The sequence below is a fragment of the Carya illinoinensis genome, chromosome 12, assembly GCF_018687715.1.
Source record: "Carya illinoinensis cultivar Pawnee chromosome 12, C.illinoinensisPawnee_v1, whole genome shotgun sequence".
NCBI classification, from domain to species: Eukaryota; Viridiplantae; Streptophyta; class Magnoliopsida; order Fagales; family Juglandaceae; genus Carya; species Carya illinoinensis.
This window is the reverse complement of record NC_056763.1, coordinates 19,229,317-19,244,462: the sequence shown is the minus strand read 5'-3', so window position 1 is coordinate 19,244,462 and position 15,146 is coordinate 19,229,317. Positions and strand designations below refer to the sequence as shown.

At 29.3% G+C, this 15,146-nt stretch overlaps 1 protein-coding gene across 1 annotated transcript; it reads left to right on the top strand.

Annotated features, from left to right (window-relative positions):
• The first annotated feature begins 2,177 nt into the window (after positions 1 to 2,177).
• Positions 2,178 to 12,525, top strand: LOC122289172 (alpha/beta hydrolase domain-containing protein 17C-like). The gene is made up of 5 exons (XM_043096132.1): positions 2,178 to 2,675; positions 4,123 to 4,159; positions 4,262 to 4,498; positions 6,622 to 6,669; positions 11,697 to 12,525. The coding sequence occupies exons 1-5, from the start codon at positions 2,374 to 2,376 to the stop codon at positions 12,207 to 12,209; spliced, it is 1,137 nt and encodes a 378-aa protein (XP_042952066.1). The 5' UTR covers positions 2,178 to 2,373; the 3' UTR covers positions 12,210 to 12,525.
• Positions 12,526 to 15,146: the final 2,621 nt, after the last annotated feature.

Sequence of the window (15,146 nt, the reverse complement as noted above, 5' to 3'; positions counted from 1 at the left end):
TAAAAAAATGTCCATCCTCAAACTCTTCTTCCTCAGAGTAGTAAATCCACTAAACCTCATGCAATAAATCAACAAAACTTTCAGCTTGCAGAGTACCAAGAAATTATGGAAAATCAATTATGAAACCAAAGTCCCTATGACGCTCCTCCTTACCATGGTATTCCAAAAATAGAGCATACTTGTGATATAGGTTCTCAAAACTAGAATAAGAATCGTGATCTTCCATCTCACAATTACCAATATCCTACGCCATTAGATGCTAGATTAACTCTACAACTTGTTTCTGCAAATCCTCAATCATCACATCCTGAGTGCTACGATCACAATGCATAACTTCCTCATTCAAAACCTACCCATGACGACCACGACCACCAACCATGAAAACTAATGAGATATCACCCCAAGAAAGATACTTAAGCTTTGATATCAATTAATGCTGGATAGAATTTAGGTTATTCTGCAGGCTAGTTTAAACATATGATCAACACAAAAAATACAAGAGATTCATCCTAAAATATAGAGAAAACTCTGAAAATTATTAATTAATAGTAAAATTTGAAATTATTTTATTAAGTTCACAAGTTGGATTTAAATAGTTGCAAAATTTGAAATTATAAATATTTTTTCAAAAATGAAAAATTCTATATTATTGTATAAGAAATAAGTACATACATAAACAAAAATCCTACAAAAAATTTGGTAAAAATCGAAATTAAAATCACTTCCAAATTTAAAACCAGTTATTTACTAACAAAGCAAGAATGAACATAAATATATGATTTGGTAGAAAATAATTAATATTGCCCTTAATCCAAGGAAGATATTAAGCATTTTGTTTTATATTTATACATATTCATCTTTTTAAGGTAGTACTTCAATGCAATCAATGTAGAATCTTGACCTAGATATCCCATATCAATTCGGGTTTGCATCATCTCAACTTATTTCATTTCTACTCACTATCTAAATAACACTAAGGCCGTTTGGATTGATAAACACTTTCAACCTATCTCATTTTATCTTATCATTATAATTTTCTCTAATTCCTACACAAAATATAATAAATAATTCAATTTTTTCAAATCCTAAAATAATAATAATATTAAAAAAAATTTTATTTAACTATCAATTGTTTTAAAAAATTATTTTATCTCATCTCACTATTCAAACAACATCCGAGTGAAAATATACATAAGAAAAAAAAATCTCATTTCGAAAAAAGAAATTCTATTTGCAATTCCCACTTAAGAATTGTATGTACATGCCCTTTATTAACTGAGAAAAGACATCATTTTAGAAGGGATATTTTTATAATTTTAAAAAATTTTAAAGATAAAATTATTTAGATCTACATTATAGTTTCTATTTGAAGACTGTACATAGCTTGCTCTTTCAAAAATAATCAAAAGAGAATTTTAAAATTTAGGGACAAGGATTAAATGCAAAACGGAAAACAACCATATTTTGCGCGGGGGAAGTAGGGAATTGAATGCATATCTACTAAAGAGTGGCTCTCCACACATGGGGATCCCAATAAGCGTAAATTATTATTATTATTATATTTACTTATGTATTTTTACTATTTTTTAAATAACAAATTTATAATATTTTAAAAAAATATTATTTTAATCATTAAATAAATATAAATAAAAATAAAAATAAGATTATCGGGATTCTGCTTATGACTTTACTTTTAATTTAGATTCAGATATGAGATGAGATGAAATAAAATATTAAATTTGAATAAAATATTATTTTTTAATCTTATTATTTTAAAATTTTAAAAAATTAAATTAATATTTAAAAGAATTATATTATTTATTATATTCTATATACAAATTTTAAGTAATTATAATAATAAAATAAAATATTTTGAGAATGGGTCATAATATTTCTGATCTACTAAAGTATTTTTCTAGAATAATTGAAAAAAACTACTACGACACGTGGAGGATGTCGCGACTCTCAAAGAAAGTTGCATGAAAAAAGTAAGGAAAATGATAAATTTATTTTTTATTAACAATTTGATGTGTTTAAATATAATGAAAAATATAATTATATTTAAAATTATTTATAAGTAATAAATAAGTTGGTGGCTTGTCGTTACCAAAAAGGGCATGGTCTCACTATCATTGCCCCCTTCGGAAACTAATGAAACTAATGGATAGGACGTGGCCTGGTCCTTTGCCCAATGCCCAGTGCCCACCTCTCCCTCTCTCTCACCGCTGTGACTCTCTGTCTCTCAGTACCAGTCTTTAACTGAGCTCAACACAAAGCACGAAGAGACTGCAGGAATTAAAGGAATGTCAATTTTTCAATCTCTCTGAAAAGCTTCAGTTAGAAAGAGATAGATAGAGAGAGAGAGAGAGACTGATGGGTGGGGTGACTTCATCGATGGCTGCAAAATTTGCATTCTTTCCGCCAAACCCGCCATCCTACAAACTAATTACTGAAGGTGCAACTGGCCTTCTGCTCCTGGACCCCTTTCCTCACCGCGAGAACGTCGACGTTCTCAGGCTGCCGACCCGCCGCGGCACAGAGACCGTGGCCGTTTACGTCCGGCATCCTATGGCCACCTCCACCCTCCTCTACTCCCATGGAAATGCCACTGATATTGGCCAAATGTACGAGCTTTTCATCGAACTCAGCATCCATTTGCGGGTTAATCTCATGGGGTATATACCTACCTCCTTTCTCTCGTGCCTTTTGTCCCGTTTTCACGTCTGTTTTTGTCTTTGATTGGTATGTATTATTGATTATTCTGTATTCAAGATGACTTAGAGATACCCATGTCACATTTCTGTGAGAGTTTGAGTTTCTTCGGGTAGAACGAAAGGAAAGTATTTTGGAAAACTAGGTGCATAGTATGTCTGTCTGAGCAGGTTTGCATTGACGCAGAGTTTTTTTTTTTTTTTACTTTGTGAATGGGGCTTGTATCTGTTCTAAATATGGAGTTCGAGATTATCTAGGGATTCAAGTAGAACGTGTGTCCGTCGTTCGTAGTATTGGCTGTACTGTGGGAGGGCAGGGGTTGGGTTAGGTCTTAGGTCTTAGGTCTCTCTGTTCTCTTTTCTGTTTTCTTTTTCCTTTTAATTTGTTCAATGCATGCGTGGATCTGATTCTTCAACATCCTTGGTTTGTGATGTTTTTCTGGGGTTGTTGGCGTCCTCGGTCCAATTGGAAAATGGAGATTCGTATGAAATCATTCTTCTGTCTTTAGCTTAATGATTGATCCAACAAGAAAATTGAGAAATGGGGATCTTTACAGTAGCAATGCCATTAATTGATAGGTACAATTTTATTTTTGTCTTTTTATGAATCGATGGATCATGGTTTGTTGGCAGAAAGCTTAATGAATTGATCTAACAACAAAGTTTGGCGATTAGTGAAAGAAGCTTTGCCATTAAAACTAGATCCAACTTTAGCTTTCAGTTTTAATTTTTTGGAGAAATTTTTGGTCCTGGGTTTAGTGGGCAAGAAAATAAATGAATTTAAAGAAGTTGATGAATGCATTTATACATGGTGTATTGATTTATTTCGATGATATATTTCAGTTTTAGCTTTTTTCATTTTTTTTTTTCGGCATTTGATTTTGGCTTGGTTTATTTGACTTAACGCCCCGTGTTTTCTACTTTCTTGTTTATATAATTGTAATATTGATTTCAGTTTCAGCTTCTAATACACCTCTATAAATTAGAAATACTTTTATTTCTTGTTTCTAGTTGAGCAGGATGCATTTAGAAGCTGAGGTAAACGATGTCTATTGGTTCTGTGTTGTAAAGAAAACTTTATTGCTTAAAGCAGGGCATTGTCAGAGTAGCAAAAACAAGGCTGAAATGAGCATAACTGTGTTTTGTATAAAATCACCACCGTCGTCTCTGTATTCAATCGTCATAACGACCAAGTATTTTTTCTAAGGCCTAACCATCGAAATATGTGTGTTGGTACCATAAAGTCATAAATTACAGTTTCCATATTTATTATATGATGTCCCTCTTACAGTTTCTATTCTTATAATGTGATTTCTCTCATACAGCAGAATTTATCTAAGTTGGTGGCAACTGACTTCCCATTAAACTTCATACTTTGAATATACTCTCAATCCCTTAGTAAATCATGCAGGTATGACTACTCTGGCTATGGGCAGTCATCAGGAAAGGTATTAACAGCAGCATGAAAATATAAAGGGAAACATGAATTTGTTTCTAGTGGTTTTGTCATTAAACAAGATTTAAGCTTTGAATCTCATGTCTTTCTGCAGCCAAGTGAGCAAAACACCTATGCAGACATTGAAGCAGCATACAAATGTCTTGAAGAGAACTATGGGGCAAAGCAAGAAGACATAATCCTTTATGGCCAATCTGTTGGAAGTGGCCCCACTTTGGATCTTGCTGCCCGTTTGCCTAAACTAAGAGCTGTTGTTCTGCATAGTCCTATACTATCAGGGTTAAGGGTCATGTATCCTGTCAAGCGCTCGTACTGGTTTGACATCTACAAGGTCAAGTTCTTGTTTGTTGATCTATATCAATGTTTTCATTAATAGGCTAAATACTAATTTAATCCCATTGTTTTGCTGCAAACTCTCCAGGTTTCAAAGACATTAATTCGGTCTGTCATTTTGAATCAAAATAGTCCTTTCGCCCATCTGTTGTCGATAACCCTAACAAGAAATTAGAACCCAAAAATGACTAAAAACTTTGAAAAAACACTTAGGATTTGAAAAAAAATTGAAATCTAAAGAAAACCATGTGCACAAAAGGCTAGAAAAATTAGATAAACAAGACCTAAGATTTAAAAAAAAAATGTCAAGAATAAAAATTAGAAATTAAAAAAAGAGGGAAGTGTGGATGTGTGATACCTCATATGATAAGGATAAGGCTAGGTGGTGAATGAGATCCCACATTGCTTGGGATAGATAAGTTATTGCTCTATATAGATTCCAATAGGGCTCCAATTGTATCATTGACTAGTCATTTTGGAGTGTAGGTCATGTGGTTTGAACTTTCTATTGAGATGTTGCAAATGGTATCAGAGCCTATCCCAACCAGAAATATGAGACTTGAACTGTGCCACCTATAATGGACAGACTCGACAAGGATGTCAGGAATTTAAATGGAGAGGGAGAGATTGTGATACCCCATATAATAAGGATATGGCTAGGTAAAGAATGAGATTTTCACATTGTTTGGGAAGGATAAGTTCTTGTTCGAAGGTTCCAGTGGGGTGTCAATTGTATCATTGACTAGTTGTTTTGGAGTATAGACCATGTGGCTTGGGCCTTCAATTGAGGTGTTACAGGATGGGATATTATCCTTTGCTCACTGTATCCTTTGATTAAGAAAACGGCACATTTTTTTTTTTTTAACGTTTTTAGCATTTGTGTTTTCTAACTTTTATTTATATATTCTTAAGAATTTATTGTTTTAGTTTTAGGGCATGTTTGGACACTTAAAGTATCTTAGAATTTTGTGAATAGTAGTGAAATGGTTTGGGTGGAGAAGTTTTATTAAGTTTTAGGAAATGAGAGAAAAAATTCAATAAAAATATTATGAAGTTAAAAAATTGTTTGAATATAATTTTTGTTTTGAAGTTTCTTAAAGTTGTATTGATTTTTGTGTTTGAATAATGATTAGGTAATGATTATATGAAAATGTTGAAGTTTTGAGGTTAAAAAATGTTTTGTATTTGAGTGATATATGGGAATGAAATTATGAATTCTGAGAATTCTTATAGTGTCCAAACATGCCCCTTAGTGTTTATTATTTCTTTCTTTAAAAAGTTTCAGTTGTATTTTTTTTATAATTTTTGAATTTTAAATTTTCATTATTTAATTTTAGAGTGTTCTTAAAAGAAGTTTTTTAATCTGATGTGGAATTATAACACACTTGTATGTGTGCTGGCAATTTTGGTGAGTAATTTGGAAGCGAGAAATGATGTTCTTCAATTTTGATGTTGTCGTCCTCGTTCTCATTGTTTATGTGGTGCATAATAAGTGGTTTTATATGTCAATTATTTGAATGAACAACCACTTGAAATTTGCCATCTCGTCAAATGTGACTTAGGTTGACAAAATCAAGAATGAAAAGTAGCATTGCTCTTTCGATTCTATTGGTATTGATGTGGTGTGCTGTTTGTGTTATCGATTGCAGATGGACCGAGTGACCCCTTTTGGTGCACAATGAAAAACCATAGGAGTTGGGGCCAAATTTTTGTTGAGCTTTGCTACTCATCATCCCGATACATCACACATCACATTTTTTTAAAATTTTTTATTTTTTTGTTTTATTCTTCTTAAACTAATTGAGTTTTTCTACTCATCATTCATTCACCACATATTTTGTAAAAGAAAAAGAGAAAAAAATAGAAAATTATGTATAATGTGTGAGAATGATGAGTAGAATTTTTCATTTTTGTTGTATTGAAATGTATGGAGTGTTCTACAAAACTTGCAGAACCTAGGACTGAATAAGTATCTAACCCTTTGTAGTAGACCCAAAAAAAAAAAAAAAGAAAAGAAAAAGAAAAAATGAAAATCTAACCCTTAATTGATTGTTTTTATATTTAAAATAGAGTTTTGCAGGTTTCTGTGTCTGAATACAATTTGAAATTTATTTTGTGCAGAATATTGACAAAATCCCATCTGTAAGGTGCCCTGTGCTTGTAGTTCATGTAAGTTTCAAAAACTTAATATCTTGCATTTGCCATCTCATAAAGTGATTATAGGAATGTTAATCTATTTAGTGGGACATGCTTCTTCTATTAGTTAACTATATAAATCTACATCTTTTGCACATAAAATTTTATTTAATACAACAATCTTAAAGAAATATTTGATTATATCAGAATCCTTTTACTTATAGAATAAATCACGGCACATTTAAATAATTAAAAGGAGTATATATATTAATAGGGCTGCAAATGAACCAAATAGAGTCGAATTCGAACATGGGGGTCAAGACCTTGTTTAGCATATATATATATATATATATATATCTGCTCGAACTCGACTTGAGCTCGAAAAATATTGAATTTCTGATCGAGCTCGACTTGTCTAATGTAAATTATGATTGAACTCGACTCGAACTCGAGTACAAAAAATACTTGAGTTGATATGAGCTCGATTTAAATTTGATCTACAATTTATTTTTTTGTTGGCTGAAGCACAAATGAGATTATTATTATTATTTTTATTATAAATAAATGAGATTATTTCTCTTAATTAACTTTAACTAGAAATATGAAAATATATATTAAATTGAGCTCTTAATACTTATTAGACATAAATCAATGATTCATCACTTGCGATAATATAATTATAACTTACAAATAGGTAAAATAATAATTCCAACATCTAAGATATCATATCACAATAAATTACAATTTCAAATAGTAAATAACTAATTCAAATTACAATTTTCAGCAAACTTAAAAAAAAAAGAATAATAATAAAAAATTATAATTTCAAATGTTAAATCACTAATTACAATTACAATTGCCAGCAAACTTACAAAAAGAATAAACTGAGTAGCTTTAAAAGCTTATAGCTCACTTGATATGAGGCGCCACATACATATACTAAAATATACGTGTGATTTTTCACTTGCTTTATCTATACACGTGTGACATATTTGATATTTCACTTAATATGAGCCACATATACATACTAAAATTTAAGCCTATCAAATATCAATATAACATTGAATCATTTTCACTTTCCAATACATATGGTATCAAGAATGCCTAATATATTAAAGTCATTTAAAAAATTACATAATAAAGCTATTAATTTAATATTAAAGTATTCAATATGGCCAAATAATCAAAATAGGATTAGTTCAGAAAGTGTCTCAATCAATTAGAGTTGTTTATTTTTATAAACATTTTATATTTGACTCAATAATTCTTTTATGAACTTAACACATTATTATTGTAAAATAATAAAACATGTTACTTATACATAAACTTAAAATAACAACATATATTACTTATACAAAGTATCAAAAATATATATACAATATTAAATATATATATATATAACAAAAGAATATATGTAAGTATATATATAAATATTACGGGTATTGTAATGAGCTCAAAATGAGTCGAATCGAGTTTATACGAATATTGTTCATGAACCTAAATCGAATCGAGTCGAGATTATACGAGTTTTGCTCGTTTAATATTTGAACTAATATTAGTGTTCACGAACAACTCATTTATTAAACGAATTGAGTCCAAATCTAGTTTAAACGAATCGATCTCGAATTATAGCCTTATATATATAGTAGCCCTATATATATATATTTTGTGAGCAAATAATTAAAAGAAGTAACAAGACTCGAAAGAAACCTTAATATATTATTCTTATTCATGCTTTGGCATTAAAACGTGGTTATACAAAGAATAATAAAAGAAATTGTGCGTGTATTGATATGTAATTTAATTCTTTCTTTCTAGGAGCATCTGCATTCGGATGCCTATACCATCAAATCTCCTAAATTTTTTGACAAAAACTCTCTCCATCTGGTTGCCTATTTTAGGGGAAGGTATTAGAATTTGAACAGTAGCTCCCTAAATAATTTTTTACAAATATTTATTCTAATCCATAAAAGCATTCTCATCCTCTTGCCTATAATATTCTCTAAAATTTGACTAGAAATCACACTTCTTATAATTTTCTCTTAAATTTTACTCATATTTAAAAAGACCATACATCTTATTCCCTATCATTTTTATATTCTATTAAAATAATTTTTTTCTATTCTTTCTTTATTATTATTTTTTTGTCTCACTTCCCTTTATATTCTTTCTTTATATTCTATTAAAATATAAGTTTGGACTAAAAAAATCAAAAGAATGATTTAGGATGTAATTTGGAGAGCAACTGTACACATCCTAAAATAAAAACTTAATTTAGAGATCTGGATGTAGATGAGTTTTCTTCACTTTTCAAAATTTTTTTTCTTATAATTTGGTTAAAGATTAGTTTTAGGGATGCGGATGGGAATGCTCTAAAACAAATTTTTATTCTAATCATTTACACTTTCTCTCATACTCATCTACATCCATTGAGGTGATCCATTTTTTTTAAAAAAAATTGACCATTTGTGAAAATATGTTTTTTTTTTTTAAATATTATTGTTATGAAGGTATTGATTTTTAAAAATACTATTGTTTAGAAAGATATGTAGTTTAAAAATATTCGTTAAAGATGAAAAATCGAAAATATAGGTACACAAATAATTAAATAATTACCGAAATATGAAAAAAAATAAGTTAAAAAATTTTCTTCCACTCAGACAAAAAAATGAGGAGTTAAAGATCTACAAATAAATGAGAAGACAAAATAATAAAACAAGAATAGAAAAAGATTATTTTAAGAAAATAGAGAAAGAATAAGGAGTGAGATGTAAAAAGTTTTTTAAAGATAAGTAAAATTTAAGAAAAAATTAAGGAAAAGATGATTTTGAGCTTTGCTATTATCTCTACATATCACACTTTTTTAAAAAAAAAATTTGGTTTTATTTTTTTAAATTAATAGAATTTTTCTACTTACTATTTATATACTACACATTTAGTAAGAAAAAAAATATGATGTGCGGAGTGTGAGTATGTTGAATAGAATTTTTGACACTGATGGCTCTTGTGCAAGTAAGAGCAAAATGACGGAAAATGTTTTAAATTTAGGTTCTGCTTGGCCACTGAGGTTTTTCATATGAAAATTTTGAGTTTTAAGATTAAATATTAAAATATTATATTTTAATATTATTATTATTTTGGGATTTGAAAAAGTTAAGAAAAATTGAATTGTTTATTATATTTTGTATGAGAATTTTAAAAATTTGTAATAATGAGATAAAAATTTTATGTTTGAGATAAAAAATCCCAATGACCAAACCGAAAATTAATATACATTGAAGGCACCTAGAGCCTAGAGGTCTCAAATCCATAAGAGCATCCACATTGGTCTATGCATATGCATATGCAAAGTCATATTTGCATAATATGAGCCTAAATTCGTCTGTATTGGATTATGCATCTTCAAATATTTGCATAGTTATGAACATTACCTTTACATGTTTGAATATCTACTATTCACTCTTCAAAACATATTTTATTCATTTTTTTCTCTCCTCTCACTCTCTTTCTACATATTTTACCTTTATATATTTTATTACATATTTTATTCATTCACTTTCAAAAAAATATTTTACTCAAATATTTTACATATTTGAAGATCAAACCCTATTAAAAAAAAATAAAAATAATTATTTTGTCTCAAATTTATATAAGTCAATATAAAAATTTTGTTTATATAATAAATTAGATTTTTAAAAAATGCGATTTTGCATATGCATACATACGAATAAATCAATATAAATGTCCTAAGAGATAAAAGCTACATGTAAAAGAAGAAAAGCAGTATCTCTTTTGCAGCAGAAGTGATGGGATGTCAATGAGTAGTCAACTTCAAGTCAGATAACTTTGTTTGGTAGGCGAGAAACTGGTTAATTCCCAAAATTTAATGATACTGCAAACTCTTGCTTTCACTTTTATCTGTTCTTTATCCATAAGATATAAAAGCTATAGCTAAAAGGAAAAAAGCAGTATCTTTTTGTCAGCAAAGTGATGGGATGTCAATTTGTGTTCAACGTCAACTCAATAGATGTCTCTGTTTGGTAGATGAAAAACTGCTTTTCTTAATTTCCAAAATTTAATGATACTGCAAACTCTTGCTTTCACTTTTATCTGTTTTTTTCTTCTTCTTCACAGATCACAACATCTTAAATGTACATGCATTGATATGCCTAGCTTCTGTAGAACTACTTTCATTTGAGGTGTTTTTCTTCTGTACAATGCATGGAACATATAACAAACTGCCACAAATGAGGTCTTGGACATCTTTGCAATGTCAAATAAAAATTATAACTTGGGAGAACATCATTTGATAATAAGTAGAGAATTAAAATATTATGAATTATTGGTCACTGTATTTTTGTTTTTGTTGATTTTTTATTATATGGAGACGTAGCATGTTTTTTGAGAATTTTTATTATGAATTTTGTTACTTACAGTGCGATCCATTACAATTTTAAAGAAGTCAAAACACCAATCCATTTTTACATCATCGTATGTTATAGATCAATGACATGCTCCTCGGACGAATCAAATTTTGGAAAATACTTTAACCATAAAAAGATTATATAAAAGTAATCTCATAAACTGACGTGATTTATGTGATTTATAAAATTGTAAAGTTATTTTTATTGTAAAGTATATCTAACGAAGCAGATTAAATTATATCAACTTGTGAGATTATTTTTGTATGGTTTCTTTATGGATATAGTAGTACTCTTTACTTAATCTATGTAATATGAACATGTTGCATTTGCATGGTTTTCAACATTCATCCTTGTTAAAAATAGAAAGAGAAGTGCTTCGTTAATAAATAAATATTATGAAAATAAATTAATAAATTAATTGATATGATTTGATGTGATACGATATCTAAGTCCTTTTATAAATTTACTTTTTTTTCAAAATCTCTAGACGTGACACTTACTCAACAAGAAAATACCAACTGTTTTATTTGATTTGCATTTCCTTTCTAGTCGTTTCCGGTGGGACATTGGACAATCTCGGAATAAGTATGAAAACAATCTAATTCGATATCTTGCCCGGATTGTGTTGATGTGCAGGGAACTGCCGATGAAGTTGTCGACTGTTCTCACGGCAAGCAGCTCTGGCAACTGTGTCAGGAGAAGTATGAACCCTTATGGATCAAAGGAGGAAACCACTGTGATTTGGAGCTTTTTCCTGCATACCTTAGGCATCTAAAGAAGTTCATCTCCTCGGTTGAAAAGTCACATTCACGTCGGCATAATGCTCCGACTAGCAGCGCAGACAGACATCATGAACGCTACTCCAGATGGAGTACCGATCAATGCTTGGATGCTCCTAGGAAGAGTACTGGTTACTGGAGAGAGAGACCGAGGACCAGCATCGACAGGTCTGAAAAACCTAGAATCATTCAAGACTACAGCTTAAAGTCTCAAAACAATTTGGACAAGTCGAGAATGTCGTTTGACCAGATTGAAAGGTCGAGGAGAAGCGTGGAGTTATGCCATGAGAAATCTAGGAGAAGCATTGACCAGCAGCTGGAGAAAGCTCGGAAGAGCGTTGACTGGTTGGATAGGATTCGAGCTGGGTAGAGGTAAACATGTTTTCTCTGCAACGAATTTTGTGCTGTGAGTTCGTTCTTGGGGAATAGGGATGGAGAAGGGAACCAAAAAAAAAAAAAAAAAAAAAAAACCTAATAAAAAAAAAACAAATGATTGAGAAATTATTTTCTGGTTTTACTTGTGTTTTCAGAAGTTTGTTATCTTGAAGCTGCAGTGAGTGTGTCGTGGATTGCAGTGAGATCATTGTCCTTCTTGTCGACAATGGAAGAATTCTTGGGTTCTTGTTTTCTGGGATCAGTATCTTTCTGACAACGGAAGAATTACAGGTTATTTTGGTTAAAAATGATATTTTTTTAAAAAATAATGTTTTAGCCAGATTATATAAAAATAAATTTATAAATTAACGTGGTTTTATATAATAAATTACTTTCATTGGGTTAGGCATCTTAGTCAAAGTCAAAAATTTGCCTAATAGAACATTAAAAACATTTGATTGGATTAGAGCATCCATATCCCATTGCTTATCTTTATCCCTATAATTTAACTCAAAATCACATTTCCTCAAATTTTTTCCTAAATTTTATTTATATTTCAAAAACTTCATACATCCCATTCCTCATCCCTATCTCTATTCTATTAAATAATATTTTTTTATTTTTTTTATTACTTTTTTCTTTCACTTCTATTTGCAAATTTAACTACTCAATATTTTTTTCTTATTTTTTGAACTATTACTCTAGTGAATATTTTAAACAAAAATTTAAATTATTTTTTTGTGAATATGAGAATATTTTTAAAATTAATTTTTTTTTTTTATATTTTTGTAATTAATTAAATTATTTTTAAAACTATTATTTAAAACTATAATAAATATGAGTATGAGAGAAAGTGTAAATGATTGAAAAATTATTTATTTGATATATTAGAATAAAATATTGATAAAAATAATTTAGGGAATGAATAGTGAGTCTCCAAATATGGGGACTTACTGTTTAGTTCTTAAACATTTTTCCTAAAATAGGGATCCGGATGTGGGGGACATTTTGATCAAAACTCCAAAATAAACTCCAAATTATGGAGAATATGGTGCTTTGGAGAACCGGATGGGGATACTCTTAGGAATGTCTAAATAAATTTGATTTTGAGTTACAATTATTCAGCTCTTGAGAGTATCTATAATGATCTAGCCATTGTCAAGTTTAAAATTTGGATAAAAGTCAAGATTTTGGTTAAAGTTAAAGTCATTAAAGAAATTAGTTCATATTAGACTATTCATTCCAAAGTCAAAATAATAATATAATATTATATATTTTAATAATAATTTTTTTAATATTTTCAAATATACTCTATATATTAATCAAGAATTTAATTTTTATTTAAAATTATTATTTCCCACTATTTCTTTCTTCAACCTAATTATCCAACATAATATTTTTAAATTAAAATAATGTTTTGGAGATGAATGGTGACCGACCAAATTTAGAGGGAGTTTTGAAATTATTGTACCTCAAAGCTCAAGCTATGGAGTTTTGACTATTCTAGCGCAGATAATTTTTACTCTTTTGAGCCAAAATTTGACTAGGCACTAGCTTACGCCAATGCCAGTACTCTCAAGTCAAATATGACCTGTTATTGTAGCTCGACCATATGTTTTTTATGATATAGTTATAATGTTGGTTTGGATTTTTCTTGTATCGGAAGTTTATTTAGGACTATAATATGTATAATAATTAATATATACTTGATAGATTGGTAAAATATTATAAAATTAATTAAAAATATTAAATTAACATTATTTTATTATTATATAAAAAATAATCTAATATGGGGATAAGATGTGAATAGAATATGTGAAGGTAAACTCATGTCATATTAGTTAAAATTTGGGTTTTTCTTTAGCTATTCCAATGAGAGTGCTCTTATATTGTAAATGCAGTTTTATTGTAAAGTATATATAACATATCAGTTAACCCTAAGGGATTGGTCTAAGTGGTGAAGGCCTTGATTTTGGGATACCACTCACTTCAATGTTCAACATCTTATGTGTACAAGAAATCATTTGGGGCTACACCTATTGATGAAAAGTCAACGATTTAACCAGTTTTGTGTAGAGAAACTTCAAAGGGTGCAATGCACATGATCGAAATTTACTTTGTAGGGATGGATCCGAAGGGCTTTGCCTTGGAGAGATTTCCCGATATTAAAAAAAATATATATATATATATATAATATATCAGTATGTGACTTTACTTTTGTGGGATCTATTTGTAATTGTAGCAATTCTATTTTTTTTTTCCCCCAAAACATCTTAAAAATATATTCCCCCTTTGTTCGAACAGTTTTATTTTTAATTTTTTTAAATTTAATCTCTATTTTTTATGTATTTATTTATCACGATTCTTGTAAAAAAAAAAAAAAACCAAATTGTTAGCACCTTAAATAGTTCGTTAAACAGATTTTAATTTTACCATGACCCAACAAAAATACAGTTCAAAGACTTTTCTTTATTTTTACCAAAAGCAATATAAATTTATCCCAATTTTTTAAAAGAACTCTGAATAGTTTGCCCTGTGTTTAGCGCGAAGAAAAATGATTCAAATACAACTTTTTCAAGAACTAAAATAGAAGGTATCGTTGTAAACATTATTTTATAAAAATACTCATAATTTATAATGAAGATAAGAATGGAAATGCAGAGTAGATGTTTGAGGAAAGGTCTAAAAGACATTTCTATTTCAGAAGGTTTTTATAAGTGTGAAAGATATATTTTACAATGGTCCAATGAACTTATTTATACAGACTACTCAAATGAAAATGAATTTTATTTACACAGAATTCCATTGTGAATTTGTAAACAAACTTGGGATTAGGGATGACAATATGTTATACGACACGATAATAGTGAGTTAGGATTTAGTCTTAACGGGTTCGGGTTAAAACGGGTTGACTCGTTAAAACACGATTGCT